General features: G+C 36.9%; 1 protein-coding gene across 1 annotated transcript; it reads right to left on the bottom strand.

Moving 5' to 3' along the window:
• Positions 1–2,141: 2,141 nt before the first annotated feature.
• On the bottom strand, positions 2,142–7,207 carry LOC110868803 (ankyrin repeat-containing protein ITN1). Its single transcript, XM_022118058.2, has 4 exons — positions 6,995–7,207; positions 5,271–5,768; positions 4,262–4,671; positions 2,142–3,234 (listed from the first exon to the last, which is right to left on the bottom strand). The coding sequence occupies exons 1-4, from the start codon at positions 7,014–7,016 to the stop codon at positions 2,398–2,400; spliced, it is 1,767 nt and encodes a 588-aa protein (XP_021973750.1). The 5' UTR covers positions 7,017–7,207; the 3' UTR covers positions 2,142–2,397.
• Between the last annotated feature and the right edge of the window lie 6,063 nt (positions 7,208–13,270).

The following is a 13,270-nucleotide window of genomic DNA, read 5'->3' on the forward strand; positions in this document are numbered from 1 at the left end:
AACGCGCGTGACACGATCGATCGAATTGGTTACCGTAAGGCGGTCAAGAACGAGAACAGGGATAAACATTGGACTCCGTTAAATAAGACACCTAAGGAGGTTCTTATGATGGAGAATCACAATTTCAAAGCTCCCAAACCCATGTCAAACAAGAAGGGCCAGGACCCTAACTTGTATTGTGATTTCCACAAGGACACATGCCATCTGACTGACGACTGCATCAGTTTGCGCCAAGAGATCAAGAAGGCTCTCAAAAGTGGAAAATTGGGTCACTTAGTGAAGAACGTGCGCAAAGAGACGCGCCAGATACAGAGAAACGACGATGGAGGTCAGAAGAAAGTCTGTCGGTTAGAAACACACATGGTTGACGGACCAAGAAGAAGTGCGAAAAGCAAGGGCAACCGCCCATTGGAACCATTGTGGCAAGAGCAGCAAGTAATTTTCCCGGTGGTACGCGCGGGGGGGGGGGGGGGGCACAAGCCCCGTCATCATCACCGGCATCATTGGCCACTACGAAACAGAATATGTCTTCATCGACCCTGGGAGCACAGCTGATATAATCTACGAGCAATGTTTTGATCAATTTGATCCTGAAGATAAGGCACGCCTGGAACCAGTGGATTACCCGTTGTCTGGTTTTTGTAACGAAACGGTATTTCCGTTGGGCCAGATCAGCTTCCCAGTTACGCTATCTGATGGAAAACATTCAAAAACAATCAATGTCAACTTCATGGTCATGCCAGTTAAGTCAAGACATGATGTCTTGATTGGAAGAGAAACACAGGGTGAAATGAGCCTGGTAACATCCACCCCACACTCGGCTATTGGTTTCCCAAATAAAACAAGGGTGGCGATTATCTACTCAAGAAAAGAAGTCATGCCAACTAATGAAGCTTGGCCAGCGAAAGCCAGCAATCAGTGACGATCGGTCACGCGATATCTCCAAACATCAGGTCACATTTGAAGCAACTCCTCATCAGGAATATGGATATATTTAGGGCTGGCAATTCTGACACGAACACGATAACACAACACGAAGTTAACAAGTTTGGTATTTAACCTTAACAGGTTTCATGTCTATAACAGGTCGACACGATAAGACCTGTTTAATTTCGTGTCGTCTTCGTGTTTACCTATTTTGTGCTCGTGTCTTATCGTGTTCGTGTCTTATTGTGTTCGTGTCTTAACAGGCCATGTTCGTGTCTTAACAGGTCGTGTCAGACACGATATGACATGTTAAGACTTAAGACCATTATACAATACATGTTAAGACATGTTAATGGCTAAACATTAGATATATAGTAACAGGTCGTGTTCGTGTCTTAACAGGTTGTATGATACATTGGTAATTTTTTCGTGTCTTAACAGGTCGTTTCGTGTTACCTGTTTATTATCAGATTCATGTTCGTGTTTGGAAAATCTAACACGATAAGATTTCGTGGCGTGCTCGTGTTTACCTGTTTCAGGTTCGTGTCTTATCGTGTTCGCGTCTTAACAGGTCGGGTTGACACGATATGCCAGCCCTAGATATATTCGCCTGGACACCGTCAGACATGACCGGTGTCCCACGCGACATCACCGAGCATTGCTTAAACACTTATCTCCATTTAGTCTTAATCTTTTACCAAAGCCTTCTTCTGCAATTTGTTGATTTAGTGATTATCCGATTAACCCCAAAGCCTCGAAAGTTCAAACTCTCTCTTCAAGCATGATGCCGACGGCGCGTTGTGGCCACCACGCGTGGTCACCTTTGGTGGCGACGGTGTTTCACGCGTGGTCACCCGGCCACCACGATTCACCACGGAGCGCCTCGATCCCCCTAAAGGGACGAATTTAACAAGAAACCAACCCATTTTTTTGATCATTCGTAACCATCAGCCTTCGTTAGTTTATTTAAAATAAAAATTATAACGTCTAATATACATACCATCTGATCCTACTCTAAAATCTACATATTTATCCATCATGTGATTTGGACCCTCAATCTTATGAAGAGGGTTACCGTTACATCACAACTTAAAGACCGCTAGACTACAACCCCTTTGGTATTAGAACAAACCCGTGTAGAACCATCAAGTCCCCACCATTGGTTTATCTCAACACCACAAACCACACCCACAGTTCAAACCGACATCAAAACATGTAGCAATGTTCATGAAAACCACAAAATGTGCCCATGAACAATAGTAGCATAAATTAAAGATCTGAATTTAGGGGTAAACCCATATCAGAATACAAAACCACCCCAACTCTTTTAACTCATGTGTGGGTCAACTTGTTCTTCATGGTGATTGACCAAAAGTTAAACGTATTCTGACTTCATAATACCGAGGTCAACCCGATTGTTGACTACTATATACCTACCTATAAACATTACAGAAACAACTATAATATACATCATATGGCATAGATTCGGTCAACTTCCGAGTTCGATAACTCAGAATTGTGATGAAACGAGTTTGACCCACTTTGCGCGATCTTCTCCTTCTTTCTCTTTGATCGCGTTTTCTTAGACTTGCATACGTAATAAGTCATGGTTCCAAGAACACCCGCCATAATAACACCCCCCACAACTGTGACCAAAACCGCAGCCCATCTATATTTTCTACCGACTACTATATAAGAAGACGCAATGAACGCCACTGAGGTGCACACAGAAGCTAACCACATCAGTTTGTTGATCACCGTAACCACCTTTCTTTCGGCTTTTGTCTCACCTCTAACCAACGTAATCTGAACCACCACCACCGCTAATGACGTGAAAAGAGCAATCGCGTTGAAGATGAAAAAGATTTTAAATGACGCGTGGTCCACCACCACCGCCTTCCCATCGTTATTGTCACCGCCAGGGACGGTGAAAATGGCGGCAAACGCAACGGTTGCGAAAAGCACCGCCACCACAGTTACTGAATTTGTCGCGTTGTTGATACCTTCACGGTGGAGCTTTCGGAGCTCTTTAGCGATTCCGTGGACGTTTTTGTTTGTTTTTCGAGTTTGCATTAGTTGTTGGTGAACCTCGTCTTTGATCTGAGACACTGTGTTTCGTAACTCGTCTCTTGGTTGGTTCAATTCGTTTGCGCGAACCGCACCGCAACGAGTAAGGCAGGCTACTATATCGGAAGAATCTTCTGACAATGGAAGACCTTCGGCTATGTCGAGAGCCGTTTTGTGATCTCGGGTCAGTGCGTTCACGTTCGCTCTCGTATCAGGGAGGCTAAGCAACTCGTTTACTATCTGCAAAGAACAATAAAAAATGACACGTGTACAAAATGTGCAAATACCATTGTAGTACTTCTGAAATCAGAACCAATAAGGGAGTGTTTGGCTGTGCCTTAGAATCTGATCATGTGAGATATTGAATATTACAATCATATATATATCAGTGGTCAACAACTTATTGTATATATTCCAATAAGTATTTTTACTTAAAGAGTTAATTACTGTTTTCGTCCCTTAGGTTTGTCAAAAATCACTATTTCAGTCCATTAGTTTAAAATTTGTAATTTCAGTCCCTGTGGTTTCACTTTCGTAACCATTTCAATCCATTTATTCTGTTAGTACAGGGACTGAAGTGGTTAAGAGGTGGACTGAAATGGTTACGAAAGTGAAACAATAGGGACTGAAATTGCAATTTTTAAACTAATGGACTGAAATAGTGATTTTTGATAAACCACAGGGACAAAAACAGTAATTAACTCTTACTTAAAATAAGCACTTTCAGAAAGGAGTAAAATGCCATTCTCGTCCTTGAGGTTTGTGTCCAGTTTTGTGACTTTCGTCCAAATGTTTGTTTTTTCGCATTTGGATCCAAAAGGTTTGAAATATTGTCATTTTCATCCGGCTCGTTAACTCCATCTATTTTTCTCTGTTAAGTCAGGGGTATTTCCATCTTTTTTGTTAACCTAAAGAGCAATTCGGTCTTTTTTAGGGGTATTCGGTCTTTTTACATAAAGAGAAAAAAACCGAATTGCCCTTTAAGTTAGCCAAAAAAAACAGAAATAGCCCTGGCTTAACGGAGAAAAATGGATGGAGTTAACGAGCCGGATGAAAATGGCAAGATTTCAAACCTTTTGGATCCTGATGCGGAAAAACAAACCTTTGGATGAAAGTCGCAAAACTGACCAAACCTCAGGGACAAAAATGGCATTTACTCTTCAGACAGTATGAAGCTTATTTGTTTTGTATATACGACAAAAATCAGATAACCGGTTCAATAATGCAAACATCCAAACACCAAAAAAGAAACGAAAAAAACTTTTACCTCTGCTCGTTTTTTTCTTGTAGCAACATGCAATGCGGTAAAACCCGACTTGTCTGGCAGCATAACAATAGCCGGATCAGCCTCAAGTAGCAATTTCACAACCTCACTGCTAACTCCTTTCACAGCCATATGTAGCGCGGTTTGACCTTTTTTGTCGGTCTTCCTGGCTAGTTGTTGATCTTTTTCAAGTAAAGCTTTCACAATCTCAACATGCCCGGATCTAGCTGCAAAATGCAATGCGTTTTTTCCATTGGCTTTTGGAATATCTAACAAGCTACTGTCTTTTGATAGCAGTTCTTTGACGACTGCGGTGTGCCCTTTTGTAGCTGCGGTTATGAGCGGTGTCGCGTTTCTTTGGGATTTTGTTTGGCATAGTGATGGATCGTGGTCAAGTAGTAGTTGAACAATGGCTGCAATTGTTGGTATAACTTTATCAATGCTATGAAGATATTATACATATAGCTGTCTATAACTACACTCTATAAATAAAAAAAGAGTACGATGCCATTTTCGTCCCTGAGGTTTGGCCAGTCTTGCGACTTTCGTCCAAAGGTTTGTTTTTCCGCATCTGGATCCAAAAGGTTTGAAATCTTGCCATTTTCATCCGGCTCGTTAACTCCATCCATTTTTCTCCGTTAAGTCAGAAGTATTTCCGTCCTTTTAGCTAACTTAAAAGGGCAACTTGGTCTTTTTCACTTTGTGTAAAAAGATTAGATACCTCTGAAAAAGACTGAACTGCCGTTTAAGTTAACAAAAAAGACGAAAATACCCCTTAACGAAGAAAAATGGATTGAGTTGAATGATCTGGATGCAAATGACAAGATTTCAAACCTTTTGGATCCAGAGGCAGCAAAACAAACCTTTGGATGAAAGTCGCAAAACTGGCCAAACCTCAAGGACGAAAATGGCATTTTAGTCACAAGAAAAAGGCATTCACACAATCAATATAAAATCTTTCATTTCAATGAATTACCACAACTGATATGGAACAAAGTTAAAGAGCTTTTACCTTCATGTCCTTGGCTAGCAGCTATATGCAAAGCGTCAAACTCCGAACGGCTTCTCCTCATGATCGTTTCTTTATCCGAATACTTCAACAACTCCTTCACAACCTCAAGATGCCCCTTCTCAGCAGCCATATACAGCGCCGTTTCTCCCAACTCATTCACCTCGTTAACCACCGACGCACGAATCTCCGCAACTTCAGCATCAAAATCGGCACCACTTAAAGTCCCCACCATCTGTGAATCAATGTCATCAAGTATTTGCTTCACCGCTGCCAGATCGCCACGTTGAGCCGCTAAATGGAGCTCTGTATCATTATGTCTACCTGTCACTTGCTTGACGTACTTTTTCTTCCCCGCCTGATCCATCCGCTTCCCGGAGTTTGATAGCACTAACGCCGGAGGTGTTACAGCGGACGGGGAAGGTGACGGTGATGGCTCCGCGAGAGCGTTAGGGTTTTGATTGTGCTTTATCGAAGTCATCAGCCCCTTTTCTATGTCTCCTATTAATGAATAAGTACAGAGTTACTTAACAGTATAAATGCAGAAGTCCTATCAATAAGAGTATTCCGATCACTCGATCAGCAAATCAAGAATTTATTTAGTCTTCATGAAACTTTTGCATTATCAATTACTACAATTGATTTTGCAAATATAACATATAAACATAAAACCTACAAAATTCTGCTAGTACAGGTTCTCGCACGAATCTAGTTCATCGTCATCCAACAATTACATCTTACGCGCGTTTAGATTGAATTTAAGTGACCATTTAGTTGTGCAACCATAAAACAAAAAAATATCCAAACACCTCAGATCATCATACTAAATGCTAGTTTCATAATTTCTTAAATTGAGAAAAAAAATATTATTTAGTATATTATAAAATAAAATAAGCCAGAACACGAATTAGAAGAGTGCAAATTCCTTAACATAAGTCATTTACTGATGGAAAGCACACTTAAACTGACAAAATTCGAAGAAAATTAGAATATTGAGTTCCAATGTAATATCCGGCCTCTCCTACCACCAATATTATCCGCTTTGTCTCTGATGAGTTGCCCATCCAGGTAGGGATGTGCACGGTTCAGTGCGGTTATTAGCATTAACCGTAACCGTAACCAAAGTCATCGGTTAAATCGTTCGGTTAATTCGGTTAATTTTGGTTAATAACCAAATCAAACAAGAGCTGAAATTTTTGCTTAGAAATACATTTAATGGAGATATAAATACATGAAAAAGATGTATAAATGTATAAATAACTGAAATGAAGTTATATATACATGAAAAGGAAGAATATAAATACATAAAATAGTGGTATAAATACATGAAATGGATGTATAAATAAATGAAATGGAGAATTAAGGTATAAAAGCCAGAAATATTTGAAAATAAAAATGGTTCGGTTAATAACCAATGGTACAAAAAATAACCGACTGTCGGCTAATTAGGTTTCGGTTAATTTCGGTTCACTTTCGTCAGTTTTCGGTTCGGTTATTGCACACCCTACTGATCCAGGAACACACATATTTGTCTTTTGTTAGACTTCCAGGAGGTCATTCATCCAATATGCTTTCCACAGATTAATAGGTAAGGATTTTAAGACATATAACAATTAAATGCTACTAAAATCAAATAAAATGTTACTTTTTCATCAAATACAAAATAGCTTAAACCGAAAGCAGAATTAATCAAAATAGTAAAAACAGTTGAAATAGATAGAAATTACCGTCATCGATGACTGAACCCATGTTTGGATCGAAAGAAACCCTAGGAAGTGAGTTCGTTGGTGGTGAAGTTATTATGAGATGAAATATGAGTCTGTGATTAGAGAGAGATAACGAACACACAGAAACAGACAATACAAGGAAGGTGTGAAGAAATTTCACAAGTCTACTACTGCTTGACTTTATCAAAAGATTCTGGTCCTTCTACTTTTACCAATCTTACACTTATGTCCACTCACCTTTTCTTTTTATCCAGTGAGGGAGATAGAATCTCAAGAGCACAATGGATGGATGGGATTTTTCTTATTCGGCACCGCGAGAATTAGTGACTTAGGGCTGTTTGTTTACCTTTTAATGAGGTTTTTAATGGTTCAGACCTCCTACTGGTTTAGCATTTAATGATTCAGACTGTTTGTTTCACGAGCAGATGTCTGGTTCAGAGATTTGTCTATGAATGGTTAAGATTTATACAGAGTCTGAATGGTTAAGATCTCTAATTTGAATTGGTCAGACATTTGCATCTGAACGGTTAAGCATTATACAGGCTCTTAATGGTTTAGACCTCTTACTGGTTTAGCACTTAATAGTTTAGACCTCTTACTGGTTCAGCACTTAATGGTTCAGACCTCTTACTGATTCAGCACTTAATGGTTCAGACCTCTTACTGATTCAGCACTTAACCATTCAGATGTTGCCAAACAGCCCCTTAGGAATGATAATTAAACCCGAATCTGATGTATGGGTTAACTTGAAACCTAACATATTTGAGATGGGTTTAACAATTAACACATTACTTATATTAAGTTTTATTTACGTAATCATGGACTAAAAGATATTAACACATTACTTATATTGAGTTTTATTTAAGTAATGATTATTAGCTTTTCACTAATAGAGACTACTTGAAGTTCGCTAAAAATTATGTTAGTAAAAATTAGAGAAAACTTGCAACATGACCACATCTTGAATAAATCTTCATTTACCTTTTCGTAATGTCAATTTTAACTATCACTACCTCTCATGAATCATAGTTTCCTATTGTAATTGTTTATTCTTAATTACCTACTTAAATTCACCCAAAATTTCAATATCGACATTCTATTTTGATGATATATAGTTATAATCAACCTAGAAAATGTTCAACTTAATACATAAACAAGAAACACATAACTAAATAAGATTTCCAGAATATTATGTGTTCACACCTCACTATCTAGATTCTCATCTTTTAAAATTCGTTGTAAAATATTTGTTGATGGTATCGCATGTCTTATAATATATATTATTTTCTTAAGACCTTTTCAATTAACTACAATTACAAGGATATTATTAATTAGTACATTAATTAAAAGGTTCAAGACCTTTGGGCCCTCACATTATTCTTTTCTCCATATCACTTTTAGTTTTTAAACATGTCAAAACAATGGCATCTATATCTCATTTATCTTCTTATAGTCTCCTCGATTGACTGTTTTAATATGTAAACAAAAGTACTCTAATATATATTTTACACTAGGTTGACTCAGCTTTGATAATGAAATCGCTTTTGTTCTAACAACTTTTATAAAGTTGGACTAGTTCTCAATCGGTCCAAGAAAAGAAATAGGTTATAAAAAAATATCATGGTATAAACTTATAAAAACTAGTATTTAACCCCCCCCCCCCCCCCGCACGCGCGTTGCAGCAGAGGCGTAAAATCGTGACAAATAACATTAATGCCACACCACCACCAGCGACCACCAACATTGAAGTTGCGACGTGTGAATGCGGAGAAATTAGATTGGAACGTAAAACATTGAAAATAATAAGGGCAATTGGATTTTAACACCTCAAACTTTGAAGAATTGGCCGATAACACCCGCAACTAACACTTTGATCTGTGACACCCCAAACTTTTAATTTTGTTTGTCATTTCACCACTCAGTTAAAAAAATGAGTAACTGAGTTAGTCTTCCATCCTAGCTGGCATCCTACGTGGACTATTTTTGACAATATTAAAAAAAACCAATATGGGACTATGTTCAATAACACTATGGGACTATGACGTGGCCAGATGATAGATGATGTGGCATATTAATCAGCAAGAATAATCCATCTCATCATCTTCAAACCTCTGTTTTCATAACAACACCACCTCAATTTCTTCTAATTTCCGAATCAACAACAACGATCCTCTATTGATGAATAAAACCCAACAGGGTAAGATTTAAAAACCCTAACATGAGATCGACATGTGGAAAGGAAAGCTGAAGACAACAAATCACATACGAAAACACATAAAGATGGTGTAAATCTTAATAAAATCTCATATCAGTGAATCAGTTCTGCAATCGGCGGTAGCAGCCGTAGTATTCGGCAATGGTGTGGTGGTGAAATCGGCATGTTAATCTCGTTTATAGGTTCTATTCAGATCTGGAGTGAATCGAGTAGGCGGTGTTGGTTCGTGGCCGGCCGACATGTTTTTTTCGGTTCTATTCAGATCTGGGGTGAATCGACTTTGTTCGATGTGGATACTTTTGCAAAGAACAAGAGTGATGCTCTCAAATCTGCCCAGAATAGTTGGACGGTAACCATTTAATGGTTCCCAAATCACTCGGTTGCTCCAGGTGCTCTTCTTCTCTAATCAGATGTATACCATCATCAGATGGTGTTCTTTGAGTAATTGTGATATGCAATTTTGATTTGCTTTAGGATCTTGCTCAAACGCAAACACAAACACTTTGGCAATATTTGATTTTGAGATCCTCAACCTTCATTGTGTCTCCACCACTCACCGAAAAAATGTCGTCCAGTGACGATGACGGCGCCACCCTCCTACCGAACTCGAAACTTCTTTACTCAAGATCCATTCTTTGGATAAAGAAAACCAAGAATTAAAACAAGAAACGAGTCGACTCAAGGCACAAACCAACACACTCAAAGCACATGATCTCGAAAGAATGTTCAATTATCAGTGAATCGATTGTTTTTTTTTTTTTTTTTTTAATATTGTCAAAAATAGTCCACGTAGGATGCCAGCTAGGATGTAAGACTAACTCAGTTACTCATTTTTTAACTGAGTGGTGAAATGACAAACAAAATTAAAAGTTTGAGGTGTCACAGATCAAAGTGTTAGTTGCGGGTGTTATCGACCAATTCTTCAAAGTTTGAGGTGTTAAAATCCAATTGCCCAAATAATAACTAAGCTGATTACCCGCATGTTGCGTCAAAACCTATCAAACATGAAAAATAGACGATGTAAAAATGTTGAACCACACGCACCGTTGCACCATGTTAACTCGCAAAATTTAGAGCGTAGTGTAAAACTAAAGTAAAAACGTTGAACTACATATGTTGCGCCGTGTTAACTCGTAAAATTTAGAATGAAACGTAAAACGAAAGTTTTGATGAGTATATAAAGTATAGGAGAACAAAGTTGAAAGTAAAAAAGTTGTGAAATTAAATTAAAGAAAATAACAACTTGGTTGAAAGTAAAAAAGTTATGAGGTTAATCTCATAAATATTTCACAATCATAAGGGATGTACATAACCCCATTAATTTGCCATTTGCAAAAGAGCAAGGAAGATTTGAAGTACTGTTTTTTCTTGGTTTTATGTATGGTGATGCCATACATACACCACCTCAAATGTACACATATTCATTTTGTATTTAATTATTTATCTACTGCCAAAGATGTTTTCAAATGTACAAATCGCATCCATAATTTTAACAAATAAAAGTATAAAGTTAGCGAATTTTATACATCTTAAGACATAGCTAATGATACGTGAATATAAAGTAGATCTGCGAAATAATTTCACGTGTTTTTAAAATGAAGTCTACAAGATTCTTACCTTCTTTTTTAGTTTTACTAATAAAGCATTGTGAACATATCGGAGAAGGTAAAAAACAGAATTGTTATTGACAAAGTTCAGAACAAAAGTCTGATACGATTTATACTCAATAATCTGATGAATATTTCACAATCATAAAGGGATGTACATAACCCCATTAATTTGCCATTTGCAAAAGAGCAAGGAGGATTTCAAGTACTGTTTTTTCTTGGTTTTATGTATGGTGATGCCAAATGTACACATTAACATGTTTGTTAGTTACATCATAAGACTGTATGTGATAACTTTTGGGGTTATTGGGGTTGTATATAACTTTTGACACGACACACCACTCTCACAATCACACACATCACTCATTTTCTTTAAGTCATATGGGCTTGCATAAAACTTTTCGACATATGATACGAGTTATACAATCAAACGACTTGATTTTTGTTAATTGGAAGTTTAAACACCCGGATTGAAGCACCGTTTTAGTCATTTGAAGCACCGTTTCGAGGTAAATTTTACATCAATCGACTCGTATCGTTGTTCTGATCAAAAGCCCTAAATCATCTGTTTATAATTTGGAAAAAAAAAACTTAACGTCAAGTTTTATAACAGGGGACCAGTGAAGGAAAAATATGTGAAAGGTTGGACTGACGGAGAGAATATTCAAAAGTGGGACTGTCAATTACCAATGATGTCTACCTGAGATTATACACACCAATTTCCCAATAATATATCAACAATCAAACAATAATTTTATATAATTACATGTGTAAAAACTTAGTAATTGAAAACCCATACTTTTTACTATATTTTCCAGTTAATATTATTTCCCGCCTCAAATGCGCCATACAAAACAACTTACTTTTCTCACTTCAGGATGTGTTTGCCATTCTTGTAACAAAATAAATCGCAACATAATATTAATTGCAAGTGTTTAGGGCCCGAGAACTAATTGTATACTGTCATAAATTTCAAAAATATTAAAGCACCTTCAACTACCACATCCATGAACATTTAAACCATAGTCAGTTAGTCACACATCTTTACCAGATTTCATAGCTTTTGGTTAATTACATTTCTGTCATCGAAATCGTCCACTATTATTGATCGATTTGGGCTTTTCTAGTGATTCTGCACTCTTTTCTTTTTTTTTTTTTTTTTTTTTTTCTAATTGTTGCGTATTTACAGATAACTGCAAACAAATAATACCGTTGGTGTATGTATTGGTACTAGGTTATCACCCGCGAACTTCGCGGGTAGAAAAATTTACTTTATATTAATCGAGTTATGTCATTAAATAAAATAAAAATACATGTTTTCAAACGTAATTTTTTTATAATTGTTTTGAATTGAAAGTTGTAGTCAATGGGTTGCGAGTAAGGTCAGAAATTTCGGGCAAGAACCGGAGGCAGAAACTTGCCTCTCTGCACGACCCATGAAACAAAAAAAAAAACTTTTCTTTTTTATAATAAAATATACACATGAAGTTGTTCGAACCTGCAAAACAAACTCATTTAATTAAATTTAGAAGTTAATTAAAAGTTTAAATTAGAAAAAATATAAACAACAAAAACTTTATTCATTGAAATATACACATGAAGTTGTTAACCTGAGCTTCACCAACATCTCTGCATCATCGACATCGCAGAGTACATCCAAAATCATTTAACATCCTAAACCTGTAACAACCACCCAGATAAGAGACTTAATCTTCCAAGTACCTCGAATAGTTTGTCGGATCATTCAAAATCCAGTATGTTTAACGCAACTTCATAGCTCTATGAAACATCGGCTCTGGATCTTTGGAGAATTCCTCAAATAGAGATATACATTGGTCATCTACAAAAATGGTTTATTAAGGTCAGAAACATCAAGTTTTTCATAAAAGTGTCCCAAGTCAACCCAACACAGCCGTTTTGACCCTAAAAACCATGTTTGACTACCTACCCAATATAGTCCATTTTCCACAAAATATTATTAAAAAGTATAGTAGATTTTAGAAGCATGGTTACCTTATATTTTTTGTTTTAAAAATGTGGCAACACTCTCTCTATCCTCTTTTCTCTGTATTAAATTATTCTTTTTTCCTTTTCCTTTCAGTTTTTCGTTCAGAATATAATTCAGATTATAACAACCTCTCATTTTTTATACTTAAATGTGAATCTAATTGTTCAAACTTATTTGTCTACAATCAACAAAATCTCATATAACCAGCAATTTCATGCACAATCAAAGGTGTCACAATCAAACACAAACATAATTCAATCTACACATTTCTCAAAACACAATCTCTAACATCACTAACCTGTAGCAATTATTCAAAACCCTAACTAATGTGTTGTGCACTCACTAATATCTGCTACACATGTCTCACTTATTCATCTTCACAACTTCAAACACATCTTATCTAACACCTTATGCCAATCAACAAAATCTCATATATACATAAACCT

This window comes from Helianthus annuus, chromosome 7, assembly GCF_002127325.2.
Source record: "Helianthus annuus cultivar XRQ/B chromosome 7, HanXRQr2.0-SUNRISE, whole genome shotgun sequence".
Taxonomy (NCBI): Eukaryota; Viridiplantae; Streptophyta; class Magnoliopsida; order Asterales; family Asteraceae; genus Helianthus; species Helianthus annuus.